The following is a 26,284-nucleotide window of genomic DNA, read 5'->3' as shown; positions in this document are numbered from 1 at the left end:
AAGCAGGACAGATTAACCAGCCAGCGCACGGTCACCCACTGCCAATAAACAAGCACACGAGCTCTCCTAGCAACCGCAGACCTGCCCCTGTGAGCTGCTTTGGGTTTGTACGAGCCAAGCGCTGGCTGCATCGAGGGCTCTTCCCTCCAGGCAAGCCGCTCACTTGCCCAGAGGACAGCAATAGCAGCTGTGAATCAAAGCACGACTGACCCCTCCATGTGGTGCCCTGGAGCACCAGGCTGCTGTCACAACAGAGCAGCCTCTGGCACTAGGCAGATATTTCCTGCTTGTTGCTGCTCCAGCTTTTTGGGGTCTCAGCCTTTCCTGGACCAACTAAACTCCCAGAGCCAAGCCACTCTGTGTGTGTGTGTGTGTGAGCCCATTGCCAGTGATGTGAACAGGGCATGCGCCTAACACACGCCTTGCACCGCCGAGCCCAGGGTGAAGCTGTGGGCTAGGAAGTAAACAGCTCCAATACGGACCAGGGGAGACCAGGCCCCCCGCTGCTGATTAAACACAATTATTTTCATCTGGACTCCTGGGCCCAGTCCTGCTAAGTCTCCATGCCAGTGGCCACAGGACTGGAGGGGGCTATGGTGGGAGTTGGAAGGGACGGTGCCAGGCACGGGGCTTTCTCTGGCGCGCTGCACAGCTGCTCATAGTAGCAAGGCTGGACACTTTAACGCCAGCTCAGTGCCAATCAAGCCTAACACGGCATGAGCGTGTGTCTGTGTAGTATGGTGCGAGGGCTCCTGACACTGCCTGTCTCCTGCTGGATGGCAGGGGCTTAGTCACCTGGTCCCCCAGAACAGAGAACATGGTGTTATCAGGGGCTTGTGGGACTAACAGCCTCACGGTGGGTGCAGTCTGTTTCCCAAGGTGCTGAGCCCAGCTGCTCATGCCAGCATGGTTCTGTGGTGCCGTGCCGTCACCCTGGCAGAGGCACTGCCCCTGGAACCCTTTCCCTGGCAGCAGATACCTGACACACTAACAGTAAAATGACACTGTCCTCAATGGCCCATGAATTGTAGCACACAGCCAGGGCTGCGGCCAACCCTGGTTCCTGGAGTGGGGCTGTATCCCAAGGGGCTGGGGAAGACATTCACGGCCAGAATGAGAAACACTCTGCCCTTTGGCCTCTGAGGAGAACCCCCCCCCCCCCCCCCGCTGATCTAGCTGTGGCTCCTGTCAGCAGCGCCGGAAGGGCCAGTTTCTCAAGAAAGACGCAGAGGAAAATGGATGTACTCCCCTCTGAATGCAGCGAGTGGGCGGTGGAAATGACAGCGGGCTGATGCTGAATGTCTAGTTTGCTCCAGAAAATGAAGCACTCTAATGGAGATTGCTACGTCACTGCCATTTGTCGGGACAAGGTTATTTGTTAATAGTTAAACACAAGGACTCCAAAGGCTCAGAGACTGAGCCCAGTGACATGGGGCAAAGCTCAGAGGAGTGAGCTGCTGACAAACAGCTGTTCTAACCCAACAGGAAGGGGCAGCTTCTCGTGGTAGCAAAAGTGAATAACTGCCATGAGCTTCGTTCCAGCTCCCGTACCCGCCACCCGGAAAGTAGTGTTGGAAAGTAAAAACTGCGCCCGAGTCCCCAAGCAGCAGCTGCCGAGAGCGAACGGCTGCATCACTGGTCTGGCTAGTCCACATCCAGAAAGGAAAATTCCCCCCAGCAACAATAACCAACAGCTAGCCATCCAGACAGGGCGACAGCAGCCAGCAGCAGCTTTCCCACGCGTACAAGCCCTCCAACTGCAGTAACAATGCATGCACGGAAATGACTCCTGACAGGGGCCACTTGGACAGGTAACTAGCACCCGGGCTGTGTGTTACTTTGCTAGCAGTATTTAAGCGGCTAAAACACAGTAACAAATTTACTAAAACAACTATTCCCCTGACAGCCACATGTCGTTTGCAGGGGTGCCCCACACATTCCTTGAGACCTGTCTTGGGGGCCAGCCCTCACTGAATTGTACTGGAAACCTTGGGGCTACAGTAAAGTGGCTGCTTAAAGGTGGGGGGCGGGATTGCAGTTTGGATCCTCTGTGCATGTTCCCCTCTCCTGTATGCTGGTACAGTAACCCAGGGAAGTGGGGAAAAGAGATCTGGGCTGCGGGATGATTCCCGGCTGGGAGCATCTATACCGTTCAGCACCTGGGTGCTGGCTGGGCAGCTCGCTGTGGGCAGCAGAGGGAAGCTGGAATGTGTCCTTGGCCTTGCAGAAATCATGGGAAGCATTCAGAGTCTGAGTGCCTAAATCCTGGTCCTTGCTGACAGTGGGGAGGGTGCCTGAGGGTCTCAGAGGAGCAGCTGTTTGTTTCCCTTCCAAGCCACCGAGCACATTCCCAGAGCACTGGGCAGCCTGTAGCACATGAGGTTACTGTGTGCTGGGCCGGAGAGCATCAGGGAAAGGGGGCTGCCAAGAGCAGATCAAGCGGCCAGGTCCCCTGGGCCATGCTGTTGCTGGGGTGCAGCACCTTGCACTGAGGACACCAGTAGGGCTCTGAAGCGTCATTTCCCCCCCACTCAGCTGATCAGACTTGTGTGTGCCCTAGCAATCACCAAAGGGTCTCAAGTCATTAAATAGCCACCACCCTAGTGTCAAATAGCATCAGACTAAAGAATAAACTGGACACCGACCATGAAGGGACTAGCAGAAAGGAGCCAGGGCACTTCCCCTCCCCCCCACGCACTGGGCACTCTGCTGACTGCCCACAGGAGTGGTAAAACAGCGGCAGTACTTACTCGGTCTCTTTCCGTGCCCCAAAGCTTGTCCTTCTAGGAGGTAGAGAGAGAAGCAGAGAAGCAGCAAGAGTGCAGTTAGAAGAGGAGGCATTTGGCTCCCACAAGCCAGAAGAGAAGAAAAGCCGCCGGCAGGGAGAACAAGTGGGTACGAGCAGAAAGGAGTGACACCACGCAGACCCCAGTGCAGAGGACAGACAAGCCCGTGAGGAATGGAGTTAAGGTTAAAAAAATAAATTAGAAACACAACTGAGAGTGAGGCCACGGGGGAACATTGCTAAATGCACTTTAAACAGCTGCCACAGAGAACCAAAGCAAGGCTGCGTAGATTCATCAGCGGACGCTTACGCTCACGTTTTCAAGTTATTTTTAAAATAAAAGTTACGAAATATTTCCCCTCCGTGTGCCAGCCTGGCCTGAGCGGAACAGGCTGGGGTCTGACCCAGCAATAACAGTTTCCCATGAATGACAGAGAGCCTTTAGAGCTGCAGAATGCGTTCTAGAGGCCAGCGTTTCGGAGTCCTTACTGACAGGGCTCACTGCACCTGAGCACAGGCTGGGGGTACTGCCAAGCAGACACATTTCGGAGGTTTAAGTTAAGTGGCAGTTTGCTCTGACATTGTCAGTTGTCTCCGGCTGGATTTTGCATGTGTTTCTCTAGTCTTAGACATCCCCTTTATTCTTCTGTACTGTTTAATGCTGCATGCCCTCTGATCGGCAAGGGTGCCTTTCATTAAAGCTCTGTTTGGGTTAATAAGGATCCGTTATTGCTGGAGGAGATTAAATGTTACAGGCAATCCCCTGCACATGCTGTTATTTTAGCTACTGTTTCCCAGGTGTGGTGCAGGGTCTGCCAAAAGTTACCATTAATCCTGAGCAGTTTCTTCAGGAGAGGCGTGAGGGGAGCCAGCCTTTCCGAGGACGAGGAGATCTCCATAAGTATCGTCCATATGACAGTCGTGACTCTGTCCCGTCACTAGGGTGGCGGGCAGCAGAAATCCCCAGGCTCATTTTCCCGCTCGGGGCTGTTGGAAGCGCAGCAGCTCTGCGACGGGGTTATATAGCACCATGCATGTCACACCTACAGAGTAACTGGCTTAAGACAATCTGGACAGCTGCAGTCTCTGGTATCTGGGACACAAGTGGCTTGCTGCTCTGGGGCTGCCAGCTCCAATTGGTCACTGCATCTTAAAGTCACAACCAGAGGGGCTGAGATTCGTCATGCTACGGACGCGGGGCAGGCTCCATGGGTCTGACCCTGAGGCCAGTGAGAGAGCAGAGGGAAAAACATCCCTAATGCCCTACAGGAGCGTTGCAATTAATGCTCCTCCACCCGCTCTCGTGCCAGTGATGGTCACTAGGGCAAATCTCTCCCAAGGCCCGCAAGCTCAGGCTTTGTGCAGGTGCCAAGGAGCAGCAGTGCCAAGGGGGTGGGGACTGTGGGGTGATGGGTGGTGGCAGGGTGCGCCCAGTGGGTCTGCAGGCAGCCTGGATCTGAGCAACATGGGACCTGCCAGGTAAAATCAGACCAGGAGCCCACCGGCCCCAGTCTCCTGTCTCCCCCAGTTGCCGGCACCAGCTGCCAGAGGATGGGGCAAGAAACCCCCTAACGGACAAAGCTTGGATAACCTGCCCATGGGAGTGTTTCTTCATATAATGGGACATTGTTAACCCTGCCTGTTGTGGCTCTGGGTGGTCTAGTTATCATGGCTCTGGCTAGCTCCTGTCTAGTCCCGCCTATGATAGGTCTCCATGATATCTTGTGGCAGTGAGTTCCACAGGTTAACTATAGTGGGGGGAGCACCTCAGACCCAGGCCTGTGCAAGGGAGATTCTTCCCCACTCCCCGCACGGATGCACTAGCATCTAGGAGCTGCTGCCCTTCTCCCCACCATGTAGCCCTGGGGGAGAACTGCAGAGAGGAGCCAGCCAGAGCCCCAGCTGGTAGCACCAGAACCAGCCAGCGCAGGGACCCCTGGGCATTCAGAGACCTTCCTGCAGTTTAACTGGACTTTCTCTGCCCTGTGCTGATTGGCCGTTTGCTCTAACCCCGCTCCCCGGGTCTCTTCACCTCAGCATCACTCCACACCTGCACCCTTACTCTCTTCTCCCCTGCCCCGTCCCCCTCAACCCTGCCCCTCCCTTCCCTGTTCTTTCCATGTAGCTGATCCCCTCCTAAGTAACCCCCCAAAGGAACACACCAATAAATCCTGACACTGACATGCCGTTTGCTGCCATCACGCAGGTCCCTGCTGGTGTGTTCCAGCCGTTCCCACCCTGTGTCCGTCTGGTCTATTGCGACTGGCAGCTCTTTGGGGCAGGGAAATCCTGCCCCTCTGGGGGCCTCTTAAAGAGCCTTCCCCTTCTGGTGGGCCCCCTCTTCGTGCCCCTCTGGAGGGGCCCCATTCTGCCTGCCACCCTAGGGGCCTCCCTCTGCCTGCCCTCCGGGGGCCCCTCTCTGCCTGCTGCTCTGGGCCCCCCTCTGCCTGCCCTGTAGGGGCCCCCCTCTGCCCCCTCCACCGTCAGTCACACGATCAATAATGGTAACTGTACACCTGACACCCCCAAAGAGGGGGATGGGAGCAGCAGGCCCTGGTAGCTTCTCCTCCCCCATTCTGGCTGTGGCCTAGCTGCCCCCCAGCTCTGTGACCCAATGGCACAAAGCAAAACTCTTGCAGGCCCCACGGCCCAGGAGGCAAGCCCCGAATGCAGAGGGTGCAGGAACCTGTGTCCTGTCTGTGCCTAAAGATCCCCCCCCCACATCTGAGGGCACCAAGCCCAACCCCCACCATCGCTGGCAAGCCCAGCCTTGCCCTCTGAGAAGAGCAGCATGGGTGCTGGGCACAGGGACAATGCAGGGGCCGGGCTGGGGGCGGTCAGGGGAGCCTTGTAAAGAACAGCAACTGCCCCAAGGGGGCCTTGCCTGTCCTAGGGGAGCTGAATGGGAGATGCTGAGGGATCTGGGGGGGGGGGGGTGTCACCGTGACCAGCTCACACCGATTTAAGGGACACCTCCCCTCATCTACACTAGGACGTTCACCGTGTGCAAACACACAGTTCGCTAGCGAAGACAAGGTGGGAGAAAAGTGTGTGTGGGGGGGAGCTTGGGTCTGGTGCTTTACAGCAGCAGAGGTGAGCCGCTCCTGGGACGCTTTACCAGCCCTGGGCTTTGACTGGTGGCTGGCAAGGGAAGGGTTAACCCTCTCCCCCTGGCTGGAGGAAGGAGCCCAGCTGCTGCCCCTGAGGGATATTGGGCACAGGGCTGGGCCAGCTGTGGGCACTTAGGGCCACCTCCCCAGCACGCTACAAAAGGAGGAGGTTTGGGAGTGGGGAGGTTGATAGCAAAGAGAGGGAGGAAGGATGGATGGAGAGACAGATTGATTGATTGATTGATTGCTAGCTATTGGCAGGAAAGGGAGGGGGATGCTATGCAATGGAGCGGTGTGGCGGGGGCAGCTGTAGCACTGCGGGAGTGCTGTGGGGGGGCCCTCAGAGGGGCAGGCTGTTTGACTGTTCCTGCTAACGCACCCTGCAGAAGGGGCTGACCCCCAAGCCACGTAGGGCCCTTCGGGGCCCCACAGCCCCTCATGCTGGTGACAGGGCCTGAGGGAAAACAGCCTGGCCACTCCCAGGCACAGGGGCTCATGGTGGGGTTGGGCTGGAGGCTTTGCCAGCTGGGCCACGTACTTCAGGGCCTAAGGACCTGCTACTTGCTTTTTTCTCTGGGGGCCTGCTCTCCTCCAGGCTGGCGGGTGCTTCCCCTGCCAGGGAGCAGGCAGCCTCAGGCTGCCTCTTCTAGCCATAGCTGAGTTTGGGGACCCCACCAGAGCTGTTTCCCAGGCTGTGCAGGGGCCCCTCTGCTCACTTGGCTGGGCTGGGGGGCTGTGGGAACAGCCCCTGAGGGCTCCCTGCAGCGTACGCCAGTGGCAGGAGCCCTGTCCCCTTCTAGCGGCGTCAGGGCTCCCAGAGGAGGGTACAAAGGGAAGGATCCGAGTGCAGCTTCTCCAGTGACAGCTGCAGAATAAAGCCGTGGGCTACAGGGTGCCGCTCTGCACTGCCCGGCAGCTCTGCATCAGGCCAGGGTGGGCAGGGTATGTCTGCTCAGCCCCGCAGACAGAGCTGGGCTCCCGCCAGTGCTCATTTTGAGGCTGCGGTTTGGACTGTAGCTCGGGCTCGGACGCCCATCCCCCTCTCTAAGCTTTGGGGTCTGAGCTGCACCTTCAAAGCGCTGTCTACATGGCTGTTGTCAGAGGGCCCGTGCGAGCCCCACTCTGGGAGCTGGGCTGGGGCTGTGTGGACAGACCTAACGGCTCCTTGGTCAGTGGCTGCCAGCGATCCTCTGAGGGAATGCTGGGGCTGTGAGGAGCTGTGTCACTCCCCTGGGGTCAGCGCTGTCTTTACCAAGAGCTCCCTCTGGATCCCACATCCCAACCCGCCGAGGGCCACTCAAAGACAGACCCTGCAGCCTGCAAAGTGCTGTATGTGGCATCCAGAGCCGCCCAGCAGCTGCCACAATGCCCAGAGGGGACAGGAGCCGCCTGGCCTGGTAGAGTAGAGTCAGCAACACGGCCTGCTCAGTCTGAACGCCTCACTCCCCATGGCCTCCACCTCCCTGCTGCTGTATGCACGTGCCAGCCCCATCTCCAGCCTCGGGGCACAGGGCGCTCCCCAGCAGGGCCCCCAGGGCTGAGAGAAAACCCAAACCCCGGCCGCTGCTCCAGAAGGGAAGCAGGGTCAGGAACAAAGCACTGGAGACGGTTTATGAGACGTGTTGCACAGAGGAAGCTCCTACTTGGCTGCCATGGGGCCCAGCTCCAAGGGGGCTGCAGGGCTGCAGTTGGCGTCGCTCAGACAAACCACTTAGAAAGCTCAAAGTGTAGCATCCTGCGTGTTAGTGACATGTCCCTTTTCCTCCGATACTGCGCAGCGGTGCCCTCCACTCTCCCTCCAGCCAGTTCACCTGACGAAGGTTCGGCACCGATTCATAGTGGCAAAGGGACCAGGACTTTAACTGCAACAGCCAAGCTGCGTGTCCTGTGCCTACTTAGAATGGAAGCTGTTGGCAGCAGGGACCCGCCTCCTCCCCGTCTGTACACTACAGAGCTGATCAGGGCTTGTCGCTAGTCTCAAGCCTACGATGGTAAATGGAAGCTGTAGTAAGGCTGGTTGGGAGATGTGTCAGCTGACTCAGTGCCTCTCTCTTTACTGATTCCAGCTCCCACCTGTCCCCCTCCATGCACACAAAATCCCAAACATCCTTTACCACAATGATAAACCTGCTTGGACGAGGCTGCAAGCTGGCCAGGTGTCCCCATGTGCCCAGCAGAGAAACAGCAGGAACCACGTACAGCAGAGCACCCCCATAATCTTATGTATGTTAGCCTTTGCCTCCCCTCCCTCGCTCCTCGTCAGCTGCTTGTCACTCCGTGTGTTCTCTGAGCACGGAGAGACAGGGACTAGCGTGTGTCAGAACCAGCCCCACATACGGTGCCGCATCCACACGGGCCAGGGCTAAAGCCTTTTGCAGGGTGTGCTCTAATGAGCTTACCTGTTCCCACTCATTTTACGTCTCTCTTGATGCCCTTGGGGGGCGGGAGGAGGGGGAGGAATTCTGAAAACAAACCAGCAATTTTATTTGACAACCCAGAGGGCCCCTCCCTTGTTTGGCAGGAAGCTGCATTACCAGCCCGCAGATCAGAGCCCGGGGTGTCAAACCAGCCGCAGGAGGCCCCAAACCCGTGGCAGAGACTGTGCAACTTACTTCCAGTGGAAGAGGACGAGCGGCGCTGGCTGAAAGAGGGCACCTGAGTCTCCGTTGGCAGTGGAGGGGGCGGGGGTGGAGGACAGATGTTCTCAGGAAGCGGAGGGGGAGGGGGCGGGGGCGTCATCTCCCCAGAGGGCTTGTTCTCAGCCGCACTCCCATTGTGCACGTTGTCGTTGGAAAGAAGAGACGCCTTAAACAAACCAACACATACATACATTGAAATCAGGCAGTAAAGGTCCAGTGAGTCAGGCGATGCAATGCACTTGCTACCGCTGTCACCCTGCCAGCTGCTGTCTGTGGCAGGGCCCAGGGGCTCTCAGCTGGGACCACAACGAGTGGGGGGAGCTGGCAATGGAGGCCAAAGCCCATCCTGCAGAGCAGGGCCAGCAGGCAGCTTCCCCACACGCTGATCTGGGGCTACGCAGCAGGGGCTGGCCCCAGCGGAGGCTGCTGGCGAGATGGCCAGCTCGGGCCAGAGGTCTTTACGATGCAGACATCTGTGCAGTGGGAACTGGGCTGAGCCCCCCCAGTTCATTTCATACAAGCCCTGGAGCAGGCACTGGCACAGCGCGGGGGGGGGGGGGGGGGGTTGGACGGGTCCCCGAGAGGGGGAGTCTCTGCTTCCCAGTCCCAGCCCCTGAGCCAGGCAGGCCCATGTCTGTACGAACACGATCTGCCCGGCGGCCCACCCTGCCCAGTCAGACCCGCTCAGACGCCAGGAGCTCGCTCAGGACTTCAGGCTCGATGCCCTGAGGGTTGGGGCCCCAGAGAAAAGCAGCTGAAGGGCGGGCGGTGGGAGCAGCGGCGCTAGTGGCTCACCTCCTCGCTGTGCGCCATCTTCCAGCTGCCAGGCTGCTCCCCCGCACTGTTGTCGAGGTGTTTGTAGTAATCCCCGGTGCTGGGCTGCTTGCTGAAGTTCCTAGATTTCCTGCTGGAGTCGACCCGCCGGAGGCCTTCCAGGCTGCTGTCGTGCGACAATAACTGCAAGCAACAAGGGGTAGCAGGGTTTGCGCTGGGGAGATGGGGAGGCCCCCGATGAGAGCAGGGCCCTGTTTGCTGGGTGCTGTCGATACATGGAGTGGGAGACTGTCCCTGCTTTGAAACAGACAAGGGTGGGGGGGAAGGAGCAGCCTCACTCGGCATGAGTGGGAACTGGGGTCCAGAGACACGACGTGACTTGCCCCGGGTCATGCAGGGAAACTGAGCCCAGGCCGGACCCTCCTCCACAGAGGCATCCTTCGCTCCATGGCACACCTCGTAGCACTGCACCCCGCGTGCTGGTGCACAGTACAATGAACGCCACCAGGTCTATTCTATTTCTTTCTATCACTGGAGGCTCTAGGAGCCCCAGTTATTGCCCAGGACCAGTGTGCTGGGTGCTGTACAGACACCGAACAAAAAGGCATTCTGGGCATTGTCCATTGACACTCACTGGGGGACGAACACTTGGAGAAATAACTCGGTTCTGAGCTGCTCTTCAGTTGTTTAATCATTTCAGTTTCCAGCACACAGCCAGCAATGTCGTTTGCATTAATATCTCCCAGAGCTCCTCTGTGCTTCACAGGTGATAAATAACGAAGTATCCGAACACAGCCCGGCCGATACGCCGTGTGTGGAGTTGGGATTCAGAACACTGAGCCGAATGCCACATTTATCAGCATTAGATACCACGGCCGTTCTGTGACAGTGGCAGGGTTAGCTCCCAGAGCAGGAGACATTGTGGGTAATTTTCTAGTGGACTGAAAAATCTCATTGACTATTTTAGGTTTTCCTGGTGCGCTCTTCTCGCCAGCGTCTAGTTGCTGAGGTGAGAGCAGGCGAATGCAATTCCATAACGCCGTGAGGGCCTGAAACCTGCCCTGCACGCGGCACTAAGAACCTGGCTGAGTCTTTGTTTTCATAACCCAGTTTGAGGCGAGTTTAGGATCCACAGCACCAATCCCAGCCCCTGCGGATTAGCTGGGGCAGCTTATCCCGTCGCAAAGCCAGCGGGGTTGGGCGCTTCCCACAGCCCCAAACTTTGCTTTCAATAGATGTTCTTACGTAACTAAGACCCACCGGGAGCAGCAGCTTTCAATCGCCGTGGTGCAGATCTCAAGGGCTTTGTGCGCAGAACAGCTGAGTGACCTGGATTGTATGAGGCAGGTAATAGCACAAAGGTCCTTGGAAACGGTACTAGCTGTTTCCCAGAGGCTATCAGCGCCTCTGAGCCAGGTTTCACTAATCTCCAGAGCGTGCTTCCTCCAGTGTGCCTGGCTACGGGGACAGTTACCAGGCGGCTCTGCTGGGCGAGTGCTGAGCCGGGGGCAGCCTCAAGCCGGGGCAGGGAGGATCACACTGCGGGGACATCTGCTCATGGGGCTCTAGGACGATGCAGTAAACACCTGCAATTGAAGGCTGGCCTTGAGCCCTGGGGGAGCTGGCCTGCATTGCTACAAGAGAGCCGCCCCCTGCTCTTGGGAAGAACTGCCCAATGGCTAGGGCACCAGGCTGGGACTCAGGAGACGAGGGTTCAAGTCACCGCTCTGCCAGAGACTCCATGGGTGACTCTTGCTGTGTCTTGTTCCCCCTCTGTGGACTGGGCTCGCTAGCCCTGCCCTGCTGCACAGCGACGTGGTGGGGTAAATACATGAGTGATGATGAGGCACTCAGAGGGGGACAGCTACATACCAGACCTAGATCTCTGCCCCTGTGGAGCCAGTGGGCTAGGAACACAGTTGAGGCCTTGTGCTAAGCCACTGGGGCACGAAAAGTCGCCCCTGGCCCAAGTGTGAGCCTTCCTGCAACCAGACGGGCAGCCCGAAGGGACTGCTGCCCTGGGAGCATGGCCCTGGGGAATGGGGCTCGCACCGACAGCACAGCGGAGAACTGCTGGTTGCATCTTTGCTACTGAATCTCAGAGTCCCTGACTCCAGCTCACAGGCTCTTTTGTTCCAGAGGCCAGGCTATTTGCATTCATCTCTCTTTCCCCCTTGCATACGATTTTGCATGGCCATGATTTGTATGACTGTAACATTAAACAGGCCAATCTGCATTGGTAATTGCCTACGTGCTGCTCACTCAGTCTCCTTTGGACTCTCAGACAAATTCTGCTCTCAGTTAAACCAATCACAATCCAGAATAATGCAGCTGGGGTCAGAATGTGGCCCTTAGCAAGGAAATACAGTTCCAATGACACCTTGGCAATGCACACGTGGACACTCAAATGCAAAGGGTCTGTGTTCTCCAAACGGACCCCGAGCTTTAGGTGGCTAGTGGCAACTGGTTCTGAAGTCCGGCTCTGTGAGTGAAGAAAAGGCCCCTTCCTTGACTGCCTCTCTATCCGCTGCTGCTGCAGGACTCAGCTCTGGCCAACAGCTGATGCAAAGTGAAGTGGACAACTGCTAAAGATGGCAACTCTTGCCAGCCTCCTGCGCTCTGGGTGTTGCAAACAAGCAGGCTGGTGGCTGCACAGAGGAGATCTCTCGCTTTTTGTTCCCAAAATATAAATGACTTGGGAGGATCCAAACCACTAATAAGGAAATGCTAACGGGGCGGCAGCATGTTCAGTACCGTGCCCCCCCGGGTATCTGTGAGCTAGAGTGCTCACAAGTGAGCAGAGATCTGATAGCCCAAGCACTGGACGTGCTGCAGGAGCCTTGCTAGCCACGTCCCTTGCTGGAGACCTACAGACCTACAGAGCTTTGCTTCCCGAAGAGACAGATGTGTGGGGGACAATGGCCAAGCCGGCAGGACAGCAGGTGAGCTCAGTGCTCCCATCCTCCGTGTGCCAGGCCTGACAGACGCCCCCGTGTTACTCTGCCCACTGATATCAGGGTGGACTGGAGAAAACCATGGAGGACGCATTGGCTCAACAGTGCAAGTGACGGAAACGGAAGGAGAGAATCAAACATGCGAAACGTTCCGGTGCCAGCCACAAAGCCCACGCGTCCTCCCCAGAGGAAAGGGGCCACGAGGACAGACAGTCAGGGGCCAGCTGCATCACTAGACAGCCCTGTGCTCCTGAGGCTCCTACCTCCAGTCTCTGGGCACGGCACGCGAAGGCCAGCTGGGCAGTGCTCCAGGAGAGCCAGCCAGGCACGGATTCATGTCATGTTGATAGCCCTGTAGGATCAGCCCCGCACCTGCAGGGATGACTGGGATGGCTCCCCAGTCCTGCCTCCTCAGTGGCATACGAGGGGGTCACAGAAAAGGGGGGAAAGTCTCCCAGGAGCCCCTTACTGAGACACCGGCATCCCCCCTCATGAGCAGCACAGTCGTGGTGCTAATCGAAGACTCCCCCAAGTCCTCCTCCTCCGGTCCCACTCTGCTCCCTCCACAACTAGCCACTGTCATTGCAACAACATAAGCACACTCCAGCACTGTCCCATGCCACCGACCGCCTGCAGCAGTGCCCCGGCTGTGGTCAGGGCCCTTCCTGCAGAGCCCAGCCCCACTATGTAGCAGGGCACCAAACGCTCCCTGACCCAGCAGTGCAGGGTGAAGGACCGGGGCTTCCGTGGGAGTGCAAAGCAGAGGGAGAGACCCCAGCAAAGACCCTCCACCCCCAGGCAATGTGTGTAGGGTAAAGTAAAAGCCCTTCTTACCTGCGCCTAGCGAGGCTAAGACCCACTAAACCTGCCAGCCTGAAACAAAAGTGCCACCCGATACCTGGCCTCAGCACACCTGCGATACCTGAGCCAGCCTCTCCGGTTACAGCAGCTCTCTAATGAATTACCCACACCTATCGGCTCACCTGGCAATGACATCACTTGAGTGTCACTAGCCAATCACGGGGCAGCAGCTCCCATTTCTCTTCACAAAACCATAACTAAAGATTAACCTTAAAATGGGCATCTCGAAACCCCTGCTCTGCACGCAGCATCCCTGCCCTCCGAGTCCTTAATGTGGCTCTGGCCCACCCCAGGCTCGCCCCCGGGGACCATTGGGGTGGTCAATGCGAGCCGCGAGCCCCAGGAGATGCCATTGGCCTTTCCTGTGAAACACCCACAATCTCAGTGCCCTCCGCACACATGCAATTCCCAACCTAAGGCAGGCCCAGTCAGCATCCCAGAAGGGGCACTGGGGTCAGGACACGAGTGCAGCGGTTGTGAGCCGTTTGTGTCAAAGGGTCAAAGGCCAACGTCGGCTGCACCACGTCTGCCCTGCTTTGTGCCGATGGGGACTGGCATTGCTGCCAATGAATTTCCTCCAGGCGCAAGGAGCCCCCAGCACAGGCCAGCCAGGGAGAACGTGGCCAGTGCTGAAGTGGTGCATGGTTTGGTCAAGCCCCTCCTGTCTGGGGGGGATTAACGCAGCCGGCTTTGTGGAAGAGATGCTCACTGTGGGCGGGGTGGGGGGTTAAGGAAGCTTCTGCTTTCAGAGGGGTTTGACAAAGGGATTGAACGGGCCAGGAATAAATGTAGCTGGAAATGAGAAGAATGTTTGTAACCATCAGAGGGGAGAGGTGTGGGATCAGCCTCCCAACAGCAGGAGCGGGGGCACTAACGAGCTTGTAGATGGCAGGCCCTAACGAGCTGGCCACGTTTGTGAAGGGGTTAGATGACGGGGCTGCCTGTGACAGCAGGGGCTGGACGCGGTGGCCCGGGAGATCCCGCCCAAGCCTGTGTCCCTCGCTAAGTGCAGTGTGATGGAGCCCATGCCGGGCGGCTGAGCCCCACTGCTTTGCAGGGCACTTGGCCCCCTTTGGCTAATGCTGCAGGAGCTTTGCTGGCCCGTTGCAGGAATGCTCCTGCAGCCCTGGCGATGCCACATCTGACTACAGAGGCAGGAGGAATGTGGGGGCTGCTCACCTGTTGTCTCTGCCCATCAGCACCAGAGACCCTGGCTGGGACTCTGCCAGCTGTTCTCCCCTCGCCCACTCAGCCCCCCTGGGTAAGGGTAGGCCCTGCCCACACTCCCACCTGTCCCAGCACGGGCAGGGTGTGTCCGTTACGTCTGCACCTCGGTGCTCCTTGCAGGAGACACCCCCAGGCTCTGTTATTCCAGAGGGGGCCAGCGCCCCGTTTCCCTGCAGCTCTGAACCCCTGTTCTGCAGGGTGGGTAATTGCCTGGCTCCCCAGGCTGCTCTGTCCAGTTTGACAGTCTCGCTATCCAGCTCGCATTACCCTGGCATCCTCCCACCAGCCCGAAGTGCAGACACAGCCCCGGCAGGCATCTCTCAGCAGCTCTGTGACAGGCACGGCTAGCGTTACCTTGGGCCCAGCCCCTGCCAGCCTGCCTGCCTGCCGCGCTCCCCTCGCAGCACAGGGCGCTCGGCCCAGCCCCGGGGAGCCTGTGCAGGGCGTCACGCTGGCGGGGGGTAGGGGGGTCGCGGGTTACTCTCACAGAATGGCCCAGGCTCCAATGTGGTATTTATCAGCTGCACTGCGGCAGTGCCTGAGGCCTGGATTGGGAATCGGAGCCCCGTACTGCTGGGTGCTAACACACGCACACAGAAAAAACAGGCCCTGCCCAAAAGAGTCTGTGAACTACCTCGTGGACCAGCCCCCGCTGTCTGTGTGCTAAAGGGCCGGGTGGGGAGCAGGGTGCAGGCCGGGTAGGGAATGCTGGCACTCTGCTCTAGTCAGCTGTCAGCTCTCCGGGGCTGGGGCAGGGCCCAGCTTTCTGTATCGTGCCTGGGTACCGTGCCCAGACTGTTCCCCCAAGACGGCAAACCCCTGCATGACACTTCTCTCCACCCGCTGCCTACCCGTCACACCTCACGCTGCCTAGCTGCCCTGCTCCAGGGACTGCCCCAGGCCCCCACTGCTGCTCTCACGCTGTTAGGGGAGCAGCTGGTGACTCCCTCGCCCACTGAGCCAGGCACTTCCGCTGTGCGAGGCTCCCCTCCAATCCTTGCTTCTCTGGGAGCCTTTGTGACCCCATGAAGGGAGGGTGCGCTAGGAAATAGCATGCCTCGTGCGGTGCTAAGCCACCGGGCAGCCGTACGAGGCATTAGCCGTGCACAGAGGAGTTGAGTATTTATTGACTCTGCTCATCTCAAAGTAGCTAGACTAACACCCACCACGTCATATGGTTGTGCTGCCAGAGAGACACAATGAGTACAGCCCTGGGGAGCTGATGGTAACACAGCATGGGAAGTGGAGAAAAATATCCTGCACCCTGCACGCTAGTTGCTGGAGACTCTGCCACTTTGTAATCACCCACTTTAACTAGCTTCGGTTGGCTACAAACCATCTATTTAAATATAGCTTTGAAGGTTATTGTGGGTTCAGTAGTTGATGGTGATGAAAGGAGGCTGCTGGTACACAGGTGGGCGAGGGCAAAGGGAGTGGTAGATCTGGTGTCTGGGGGCAGGAGCGTATGCATGGGCGTACACTAGAGGATCACGATGTCCTCGTCTGGCCTTGGAATCTAAGAATCTATCAATCAATGACCTCACTTTCCAAAATGGTCAGCAGCCAGTGGAGAACAACGGAGAACCCCTCTGCCGCGGAGAACCCCTCTCCCGTGGAGAACAATGGAGAACCCCTCTCCCACGGAGAACAATGGGAGCCTCTGAGTGTTTGTGAACTCTGGCTGCTGGAGTGGGGTCACTGCCCCTGTGGCAGGAGATAAGCCAGGTGCAGCCTAGAAGGATACAGGTGGGGTTCCCAGAGGAGTATCTGAGGCACCACAAGGCTTAACAAATGACAAAAGCTGGTGCTGATCACAGCGTAATGTGGCTCAGAGCAGCAGATGCAAACTGCACTCGGGCATACATCTGCCCCCAAACACGCCAGTATCCTGCTAGACGCGCTCAGCATGTTGTCCCCACCCCACCCCTACGGCAAAGAACAAACCCAACAAAAACTCCATCACCATCAAGGAAGCTGTAACCAGGACACGCCTCCCTGCCCAGACATGCCCCCGCGACTGCCACAGGGGAATGCACATGGGCATTGGGCTATATGGGCTCAGACTGGAGCCGGGGCTAGAGGAGAGAGACCCTGTACCAGCGCGGGAGTCAGGCCAGAATGTGCACTCAGCTGGGGAGTGGCAGTGGCATTCCGCTACGTCAGACCTGGTTCCCCTCCGGAAGGAGAGATGGTGGCTTGTAACCTGGGTGGCCAGTTGTTACTGGAGTGGGCCTGGAAGTGGAAAGGTAGCGAGGGCAAGAGGCCATCTCCTCACGCCATCTCTCCCCCGGAGTGGGCAGCTGGGTCTGGGAGTCTTTTCAATTTTCCTCCTACCTGCGCGGCTTCACCCCCAGCCCCCAAGCTCTGCCCCTTATACCCTCCCTGGGGTTTCACACACACCCTCGGCCCCCAAGTATAGAGGGCTCTGCCCCTTACGCCCTGCAGCGGGATACATTTTACAAGCCCAGCACCTAGGGGTGCGCTGTGCAGTCACTGGCCCCGCTGCCTGCTCTGCCAAGCCGGAGCGGCGCGCTGGCCAGCACTGCGGTGGCCCTCAGCCCAGTCCAGCCTGCAAGACACCAGCATGCCCAGGACAGACTCCTGTGATCGCAGCGCATTGCAGAGGCAGCGCAAGCTTCCCATCCCGTTTGATCGCAGCTGCCATGCAGGGGCGTTCGGAAAGGCAGAGCCCCTCAGGCAGGTCCCCGTCACTGACACACCTGGGAGCGGGGGGCTGTGGATCACACGCGTCACACCAGACGGGCTGAACTGCCTCTGTTACCAGCACCTGCATGAAAGGACTCTCAGTCCCTGGCTGCTGGCAGAGGCCGCACTGGCCAGGCCAGACTCGGGCGCTAATGGCAGAGAACATGGCGCGCCAGCTGGCTGATGTGCACACTGGATTTAGCCATTTAGCCCCAAGGATTTCACACATGTCGTCTGCTGCATGAGACGGTGTAACGGAGCCAGGCCGCGAGTGGCCATTTCCTGGGCGGGATCCCATGCACCCCACGAATGAACCATGCGCCTGGAAGCACACAGCGGTTAGCACCTCTCCTGACTGCTGTGGCTCCAGAATCTCCCTCATCCCTAATGGCTCACCTGAGCCCTTGGTAGCACATGCAAATGTCCTTTGCATATGTACAATAAGGTGCAGCGGTACCAGGGAGTCAGTGATTCTTTACTAGGTTAAACAATACAATTGCCCAAGCCAGTGTGTGCTAAACCTCGCACTGGCGGCGTGTGGCAGAGGGCAGAGGACAGTGCACCGGCCGGGGGAGACAGCCTGGGCAGCTCTCCCTGCGCTGGGAAGACGTGCCCCGTGGCATGTGGTTCCTGCTGTGCAGCATTTGGGTCTCACCTTACAGCCCTGGGCATTTTTGCCCTATTCTTCTTATTTGTCTATTTCATTGTCAAGTGGCTGTTTCGGTCCCTGCCGGCTGGCTCAGCTGCTGGTGTCTCTTTTCTCTGGGCTGGGTGTTCAATAGTTAATGAACCTCCAGCTGCAGGGATCATTATCTGGGTGAAGTCAGACATTGGACGGGGAGGGAGCATGCAGGGGAGGCATCATTAAAGCTTCCTCGGAGGGGATCCATTTCCAACCAACTGATACTGCATGCAGGAGGGCAATTTCCCTGGCCGGATGCTCCCCCCCGGGGGTGGGGCACAGTTCCATGGGAGAGCTGGGTAAAGGGCTGGTTCGCGTGGGACACTCCAGCTCAGCTGTTACAGCAGCCGTCTGGCTCTGGGGGGATTTGTGTGTGTGAAAGGGACAGTGTGGTGCAGGGGGCCACTTCTCCTGGCCGTTTGCTACTCCTCTTGCACCGGACGCCCATCTAGGGCCAGTTGTCCAAATTCTGCCCTACCCTGACTCAGTCTGCGGGACTTGGGCCCAGTGTCTGCAATCAGGGTAAGACCCATTGATAGCAGCTGGTGCTCGTCTGGGGTTCGTTTCGGGGGGAAGCGGGATCCTGGGCTCGCCCATGACCATTGGGCTCATTTCAGAACCCATTGGCATTTCAGCTCTGCTCTGCCGGCTAGAACATCCGTTGCCCCGGGGAGCCTCCAAACAGCTACGTCCCCCAGGCACGTCCAGGAGGCGGTGTGGCTAGGAACTGTCGCAGCACCTGCTGCTCAGTGCTAGGGCACCGGAAAACCAGAGCACTGAGTCTGGCGCCCCTGTGCAGGGGTAGGGGGTACCTCAGTCACACGGGAGGTGGGGGATCACAGCTTTCCAGACTGTTTGGCCCAGCTTCGCCTTGTGCCTCCTGGGGTGCCTCCCGCCCACCCAGGCTACCCATCCACCCCACAAGGCCCAGACAACAGAAACAGGCACCAGAAGTCCCCTGCTAACGCACTGCCACTTCAACGCGTGCCTGTCACCGCCAGCCCCACAGTCCCCACACCCGGGAGGAGCCCGGGAGGCTACCGGTGCCGTTACACCTGCCATTCCTGGGGCTGGTAGGTGCAGGCTTTCAGTCTAATGTCCCCACAACCCAGCGCCCCCTCCTGAGGAAACACTCCCACCTGTCCTCGGGCCAGGACTAGAGCTAACTGGAGCAGGAAGCGGCTGCTGGCTCTCAGGAGCCCAAGAGCCTGCTGAGTGCTGACCTGTCACTTCTGCACTAAGCTGCCAGGGGGTCGCGTTGCAGAGAAACTGGACACTTGTGTGTTTATTTTCTACGCCATTGCAGCCAGCGAGGCCCTGAGCATTGGTTGCAGCATCTCAGTTCTGCAGCAGGATTCTTTCCTTAGTTCAGGACTTGCTTCTTCCACGAACGCTCCCTCATGTCAGAGACCAGACAGCACTGCCAGCTGCTCCCTCATGCCCAGAGCACCGCCAGACAGGCCCCTGCCCAGCAGCCCAGTGCATGCCATGGGGCTGTGCACCACCCCAGCCCTCGGCCCCCAGAACTAGAGCCCGCTCAGCCTGGCCCGAGAGGCAGCTTCAGTCCAGTCAGTCACAGGTGGGTCCCAGAGCCCGGGGGTGTCTGTGCTGAGGCCCCTGAGGCCCCCGGAGCAGGCCTGACTGGGAGATCCTGCTGTCCGGGTTCGGTGCTGGCAGACAGCACCAGACACGACTGTGGAGTCCCAAAGGGCGCCACGTTCTCACCCTTCCTGTTCATGCCTGTGCCTACAGCCATGGCCTGGGGGCAGCAGTGCGTGGAGACGGCTGGGGCGGGGGTGGTGTCGGGTGCACGGCCTCTCTCCTCTGAGCCATGGGTGTCAGTGCAGCCTGGTGAGCCGTGGTCCCTGCCCAGCTCCAACGCCCCTCACCCCAGCGGAGAGCACGGGGGCAGGGAGACGGCACTTGCTGCACCCTGGCAATGGCTCAGGGGCACAGAGCAGGACCAGCTGCTGCCAGAGCCAGTCGGGGGGCGTGCAGAGGACCTTCGCCTCCAGGGCTGGCCGTGCAGCACTCAACTCATGCACAATGGAAAGGACTCTTCAGAGGGGGGTGCTGTCCCCGGGGGCCCGGCGCAGCTGGGGCCTGGCTCCGGACAAAGGGCAAGGTTAAGCTTTTTGCTGCCTTCTGAGCTGTAATCGCCTCCTTCCAGCCCTGGATGAGCCCTTGCGCAATTAAGCAAATTAGAAACTCGGCCATCACGTTTCCAAGCACAGCCTGTGGGAGAGGCATGGGCGCCAAGGAACTGCACAAAGAGCTACTGTTGCGGTTCCCAGGCTCCCGGCCTCCCATCAGACAGGCGCTCCTCCCGCTCACCCCTGCAATCCCCACAGCCTGGAGCCCCACGATACCCAGGCCCTGCAGGCAGGCTGGGAACGCGCTGGCCATGTCCCGGGGAGCGAGGGGCTCGTCCTGCTCCCTGGAATACCGGGTCTGGACTTAGGGGTCACTTTTATCCCTGGCTAATAAACATTCTTCTGAGGAGCAGAAACCCCCCAGCCAGGGCCCAGACCCGACAGCAGCAAGGCCTGGGAGCACCTGCAGCAGCTCGTCCCTTTATCCAGCGTGCAGAGGTGACTCTGGTAGAACAGCGTCCCTGTGCGTGGACACGGGAAGGGGGCAACCAGTGACTGTGGGCGAAGGCCGTTTCCAAGGGGCTTTGACGGAGGTGTATCAGATCCCAGCTGTGCACTGCAGAGGGCAGACGACATACAAATGCCCAGGGCCAGGCTGCAGCATCAGAGGCAGCTGTAAGTTGTCCTGTGGAGCAGACAGGCCGCGCTGCAGTCAGGACTGAGCCACGGGACAGATGCTGGCCTCTCCCTCTGCACCCAGCGTCCTGCTGCTCCTCCTGTGCTGGCCCCCAGCTTAGGGACAGCAGCTCTGCGGGAAGTCTCCTGGGGCTCGGCTCAGGAGGGAGCCCAGGCTCCAGAAGATCCGGTGTCCCCAGCCCCCCCACTGTGCCCCCAGCCCCCCACAGACCCAAGGGCAGCTGAGGCGCCTCACAAGCTGTCACGGCCTGTCCAGGCCTGTGGCCGGTGGCCATTACTGAGAGCAGCAACATGCTGGTTTCTTTCGATTTAAAATGAGTCACTCCCCCCCCCCCCCCCCCGCCGCACACGTTATGAGAGGTTCTAGCAGAGCACAGAGCGAGCTGCCAGCTCCGGCCCCTCACCCCTCATCCCGCCGGGTCCTTGCCCGCTCCCTGCGTCATGCTGCAGGGAGACTGCAGCCTCTTTGGAGCAGACACTGTCTCTTGCTCCGAATGTACCGGGGGCCCCGCTCCTGTCTGGGGCCTCTGGGTGCCACCCTCAACAGCAACAGCTGCTCATGCGCTGAGTGGGCATTTCCCACACGGGGACACCAGCGCTGAGACTCTAGCCAGAGAGCCAGTGAACGCGCCATCGATGGACTGACCGCGGCTCTGGGGGAGCAGTCTGTCACCACCAGCAGCCCTGATCAGACCTGTCAACCCCTCCCCTCCTTGGGGCTATTGGCTGCTGCCGTCTGGGCTTTACTAGCCACGGCGTGGGAGGGTGGCTAGCATCCTGACTGCCCAGGAGCCTCCCACCAGGAGTCCAAGCCTTGGGGCTGGTGCTCAGGGCTGGACCGAGCAGCCAGGGCTGGGGAGGGCAGATGGACACCTGGCTCTAGGGGGAGTGGACAGGGGGATCTTCTCCACACGTCCTAGGACCTAAATCAACCACCCCCTTCTCCTGCCACACCACGGGGCATGTCCTGGGCCTGCTTACTGACCTGGGGGGCAGCACAGCGGCCTCGCTTGCCCACAGAGCATTGGAGCTCTGCCCACAGCCCGGGCGTGGGACTAGGACCGTCACTACGCGCACAGCCGGGCCCCACCGCCCTCCCGGGCGCACCCAGCGCTGCGGTACACCAACCCCAGTGAGGCCATGGCCCCCCAGGGGGGAAAGGTGCCTTTGAAGTGTGTTCCTCTCCCAGTGGCTCCTCAGGACCCCCCAGCATCATGGGAATTACCTCTTTTTTCAGCACCTCGCTCTCCACGTGGCGCAGGTTGTTTTTCGCTTGCACATACATCTCCGCCGTGTGCTGGGCCTCGGGGGGCTCTGGCGCTGGGTAGCCGGGAGGAGGCGGGGGAAGCTTGGAGTTGGGGGGTGGAGGAGGAGGGGGGAAGCTAGGGGGAGGTGGCAGGGGCGCCTCGCCCTCCCTTTTGCCATCGCTCGGCCGGATCTCGGGGTTGAGCATGTCCATGTACGTCTGCATGTCCGTGATTGTCGTCTCGGGTCCCCCTGTAGGCGAGACGAACCACATCAGTGTCAGCAGCCGGACACCGGGGCTCTGTCCCGCAAGCCGTGCCGCCTGCCGGGAGCCATGGCCACAGCTCCTGCCCCGGCACTTCGGGCAGCAGCACCCGGCTCTCGGGCAGAGACTCTGAGGCCTTGTCTTGGATCACAGTGTCCTGAAAGGCTCCCTGCCCATGAGCAAAGATCCCAGGCACTGCATGAGGGTTCCTGCAGCGAGCCGAGAGCTGTGCTCCCACCCAGCACCACGCGGTAGAGGGCAGAGGTGGTCTGAGCCTGCCCCCAGCCTACGCTGCTGGGTCATGTTGCACACATGAGGGGCAGCACAGAGGGGACCAGCTTCCAGCATTTGGCCAGTACCCGCTGTCCCGAGCCAGCCCTGTCCTGGTCGCCTTGTTTCCTAACATCCGATACCAACCCACTGGGCACCAGTTCCAGCACCGGAACCAGCAACCCTGGCCCCGGAGAAGGCTGGGACCCAGGCCCACATTCCCTGCAGGGTGTCTCAATAATCCGACAGGGGAACATGCTCTGCTCAAGCCAAGCTGGGGAGTCCCCGTGCTGCAGAGAACCTCTGGGCTCAGAACCCAACGGGCAGACAGGAGACAGACGCTCTGGGAAGGTTTGAAAGGAGAAACGGCCTGAGCCCTGCCTGTGGCTCCCCCGGAGGCGTTTCCTAAGTCCCGTCCAAGTCAGAGGGCAGATGTGCCTGCACATTGCAAAGGGAGAATGCAGGGGCTACCATTCATCTATTCAGAGCCCTTGGCACCCTCTGTCCATCACACAAACAATGCAGCTTAAACCCGGGTTTCACAAGCAATAGGAACCGGGGGATGCTTTTTATAAAGGCCCTGAAAACAGGTTTTTAATGCAACAAACATTCCCCTCCAGTGCCACGGGCCCTCAGCGGGGGCCACTGGGCCAGCACCGGAGACCCACGACTGGTTGGACTGCGACTGGCGGGGGGCAGCCGTGGGAGTGACGGGGCTGTTTGCGCTGGCCAAGCTGAGTGAAGTGCAACGCGTCTTTGAACAGCGTCAGTGGGGCAAGCCACTGCGAGAGCTAATCTCTTCCAGTGCCGTGTTGATGTACTCGCCTGAATTCAGCGCCACCTGCCTCGTGACCGTCTACTGCCTGGTCCCGCGAAGGGCTCCCTCGTTAACGGGGTCCCTTTGGGGGTCCTTCGCAGAAGCGAGGCCTAAGTCTCCTCGCTGGTCCCACCCCTCCCCTGCCTGTTGTCATGTCATGTCTCAGCTGATCCTGCCTGGATTGTTTGGTGTTGTGCGTCTCTAGGGCCACTGCAGTGGGGAGTGAGTGTGTGGGACCTGGCCCACGCCCTGTGCGCGCCTCAGGGCAGGGACCACTGAAGCATTAATCAATAACAGCGGCAGAAATACCAGTTGGAAACTCCATGCGTGCCAAGCGCTGGCCACAAATGACTTTTGACCCCCGAACTTTAGCCCAAGAGCAGCTTCATTTATGGAGCCGAAGATTCTGTGACTGGCAACCCCCCAGCACTGGTTCCAGGCAGGCGGTTTAACATTCATGCCCCTGGGCCGGGGGAGTGGAGCTGACGGGCCTGGCATGATGCAGGCGTGGCGTTTCCACCAGATGGCAGTGGAGCCGTCAGTCCCCATCCCGAGTATTTCAGCAGCAGCAAAACACTGAACGCTGCTGCACAGCAGAACTGTCTGGCAGAGAACCGGATACAGCGCTGGCGATGGCACCAAGATAGCAAGCGTCCTCCCATCCCTGACACCTCGTCTCTCCTCCTGGCAAACGGCTGCAGCTGCTCAGAAGGGCAGAACAGTTGCCCGTCTCTCCATAGAACAGTATCAGCAGCAGCTCGAGTTGCCATTTGAGTTACAGTGACTGAGATTCAGCACCATATTTCTAGGCAAAAACGAGCGGCTGGTTCGGCTGTCAGGAGGCAGCATCAGAGTCCTAACGCCTGGGCACTGCGTCGTCCAGCCAGCCCCAGCTCTCGCCATCTCCTTCCCCGCGCTGCACATCTGCGCCGACAGGCCCCTGCCTCCATCTCCCAGAGAGGTTGGCCCGTTCACGCCGTGCATGTCAGCCGGAGCGCTCCCACGCTAGCTCTTGTTGTTGTGATGCATTTGACGAGCTCGGGGCTGCCCTGTGGTGCTCCCTATCGAGAGACTGACATGAACGAGGGGCCAGTGCTTTCGCACTTCTTGGGGCATCGCAGACGAGAGGGGCCAAGCCGGTCACAGGGAGGCACTATGGCTACTGGGGACCTTGTGCAAATCCCTGTCTCGTGATCAGCTACAGCCCAGAACCACCAGCCACGTGGCCAGCCAAGTCTCACGTAGCATTAGACATTTCTCTAGAGCAGCAGCTCCCGGTGTTCCTTATTCACCATCGCTGGCCCTATAAACAGCTCAGCCTCTGGGCCTATCGACCCAGGAGGCGAAGAGCCAGCACCAATACCCACATTACCCGTCCCTCAGGGGATGTCTGCACTGCAGCTGGCCTGGCCCAGCTGACTTGGGCTAAGGGGTTGTTTAATTCCAGTAGATGTCCAGACTTGGGCTGGACCCCGGGCTCCAGGACCCCGTGAGGTGGGAGGGTCCCAGAGCTTGGGCTGCAGCCTGAGCCCAAACGTCCCCACTGCAATTAAACAGCCCCTTCGCCTGTCAGCTGGCCCGGGCCACCCACAGGTGTCTAACTGCAGTGTAGACAGTACAGACCCTCTGAGACATCCAGCCTCACCCCTTCTGACCCTGCCCAGAGGGCTGTGCCATTGTTGGTAGAGAGGCAGGGGGGTGGTTTAGATGGTGCTTTTCTTTTATCCCACCCTTCTCGTGCTCTGTACGCAAGCCTGGATGTGAGCAGGGCCTGGGGGGCTTTGCAGTGCCCAGCTCTCGCCCCCAGCCCTGCCCGCTGCTCTCTCTTTGCAGCCAGACACTTCTGAGCAGTGGCTTTGTGAGAGCAGAAGGAGCCCTTTGCAGGGCTGGACTTACTTGAGCCTTCGCCCCCCGGCTGGCTGCTCCTCTTCTCCCCAGTGCTTGATTGGCTCGAGTTGCAGGAATCGTAGTTGGAGAGGGTGCTGGTTGGCGACCCGAGGTCGAAGTGCGCCTGCTGCGCAGACATGGTCGTGTTGGGGGAAGACATGCCGGAATCGGGCTGTTTGAACTCCAGGTCGGCCGAGGGGTCTCGGGACAGGACTCTGTGCTCCACGCTCTGCAGGCCAAGCACACGCAGGCCGGGTTAGTCACAGGGAAACACTGCAGCCAGGAGGTCACTAGCATCGCTTTGTGCCAGTGGCGGGACCTCAGCAACCAGCTCCAGAGAGAACCGGCCACTGAGCAGCACCGGGTTGGAACCAGCAGAATCCAGCCTGTAGCCACCCAGAGAGACGCGCCCGGAAAGGCCCTGGCATTTGTAACGCCCAGAAGTTTTATTAGCTGACGGTAAATCTGCTGCCTGCTGGCCCCAAGTCACACTTCATAACTAGAGATGGGCCAAACCCAGAGCCACCAACCCGAGCGCTGAACTCTGGGGGACCTGCTAAATGGGACTTGCCTGGAGTCATCAGGGCAAGCCCCAAAAGCCCGTGATGTGCCACTGGTGCCATCCTGGAGGGGATCCAATGACCTGGTTGTCCCAGACCCCTGGTGCTGCTCACACCTGCTCTCTGGGGGTGACGCAGGAGTGTCCACAGGCCCAGGGCCTCTGCTCTCCAGAACAAAGGAAAAATTCCTCCAGTGAGCAGCCCGGCAACCTGCACACTGTGCCCAGCTTCCCCCTCCATGGGGCCTGCACCCCAGGGACTGACTAGCCCCCAAAGCAGGAACTTCCTGGCCCTTCACTGACCAGGACTAGATCGCTCTCTCTGCTATTGGGGAAGGGGCATACAAAGCGTTTGCAGGGATGGAAGCTCCTCCTTGGCCGCCCTGCAGCGAGCGAGACACAGAGAGAAACACCCAGGGGGTGCTTTGCTCCCCACGTTTTGTGCCTTTCACTGGGCTGGCGAGTGCCCAGCGTGTGGTGCAGCAGGGGGTGTCCGTGTCGCCGTGGGATAACACTGCCCCGGTGAGTGAGTGACACAGCAGAAGTGGAGCGAGAGTCTCAGGGCTTGTCTACACTTGAAAGGCTATGACGGCAGAGCTGCACCACTGTTGGGATCCAGCCCATCGGCGTAGCTAATCCACCTCCATGAGACGGGGAGCTCGGCTGACGGAAGAATTCTTGTCGCCCTAGCGCTGTCTGCACGGGGACTTAACT

The 26,284-nt window shown here is 59.3% G+C and overlaps 1 protein-coding gene across 1 annotated transcript in view; it reads right to left on the bottom strand.

Moving 5' to 3' along the window:
* ESPN (espin) overlaps positions 1-26,284 on the bottom strand; it is a 74,095-nt gene that overhangs the window by 16,069 nt on the left and 31,742 nt on the right. The window contains exons 6-10 of the mRNA XM_065421383.1: positions 25,033-25,240; positions 21,753-22,024; positions 15,202-15,224; positions 9,330-9,471; positions 8,508-8,700 (exon numbers count right to left, since the gene is read on the bottom strand). Of these exons, the coding sequence (XP_065277455.1) occupies positions 8,508-8,700; positions 9,330-9,471; positions 15,202-15,224; positions 21,753-22,024; positions 25,033-25,240 (838 nt within the window). The remainder of the gene's footprint in view (positions 1-8,507; positions 8,701-9,329; positions 9,472-15,201; positions 15,225-21,752; positions 22,025-25,032; positions 25,241-26,284) is intronic.

Source organism: Emys orbicularis, chromosome 22 (assembly GCF_028017835.1).
Source record: "Emys orbicularis isolate rEmyOrb1 chromosome 22, rEmyOrb1.hap1, whole genome shotgun sequence".
NCBI classification, from domain to species: Eukaryota; Metazoa; Chordata; order Testudines; family Emydidae; genus Emys; species Emys orbicularis.
Note: the sequence above shows the minus strand (reverse complement) of the source record. Positions and strands in the feature narration are given on the sequence as shown.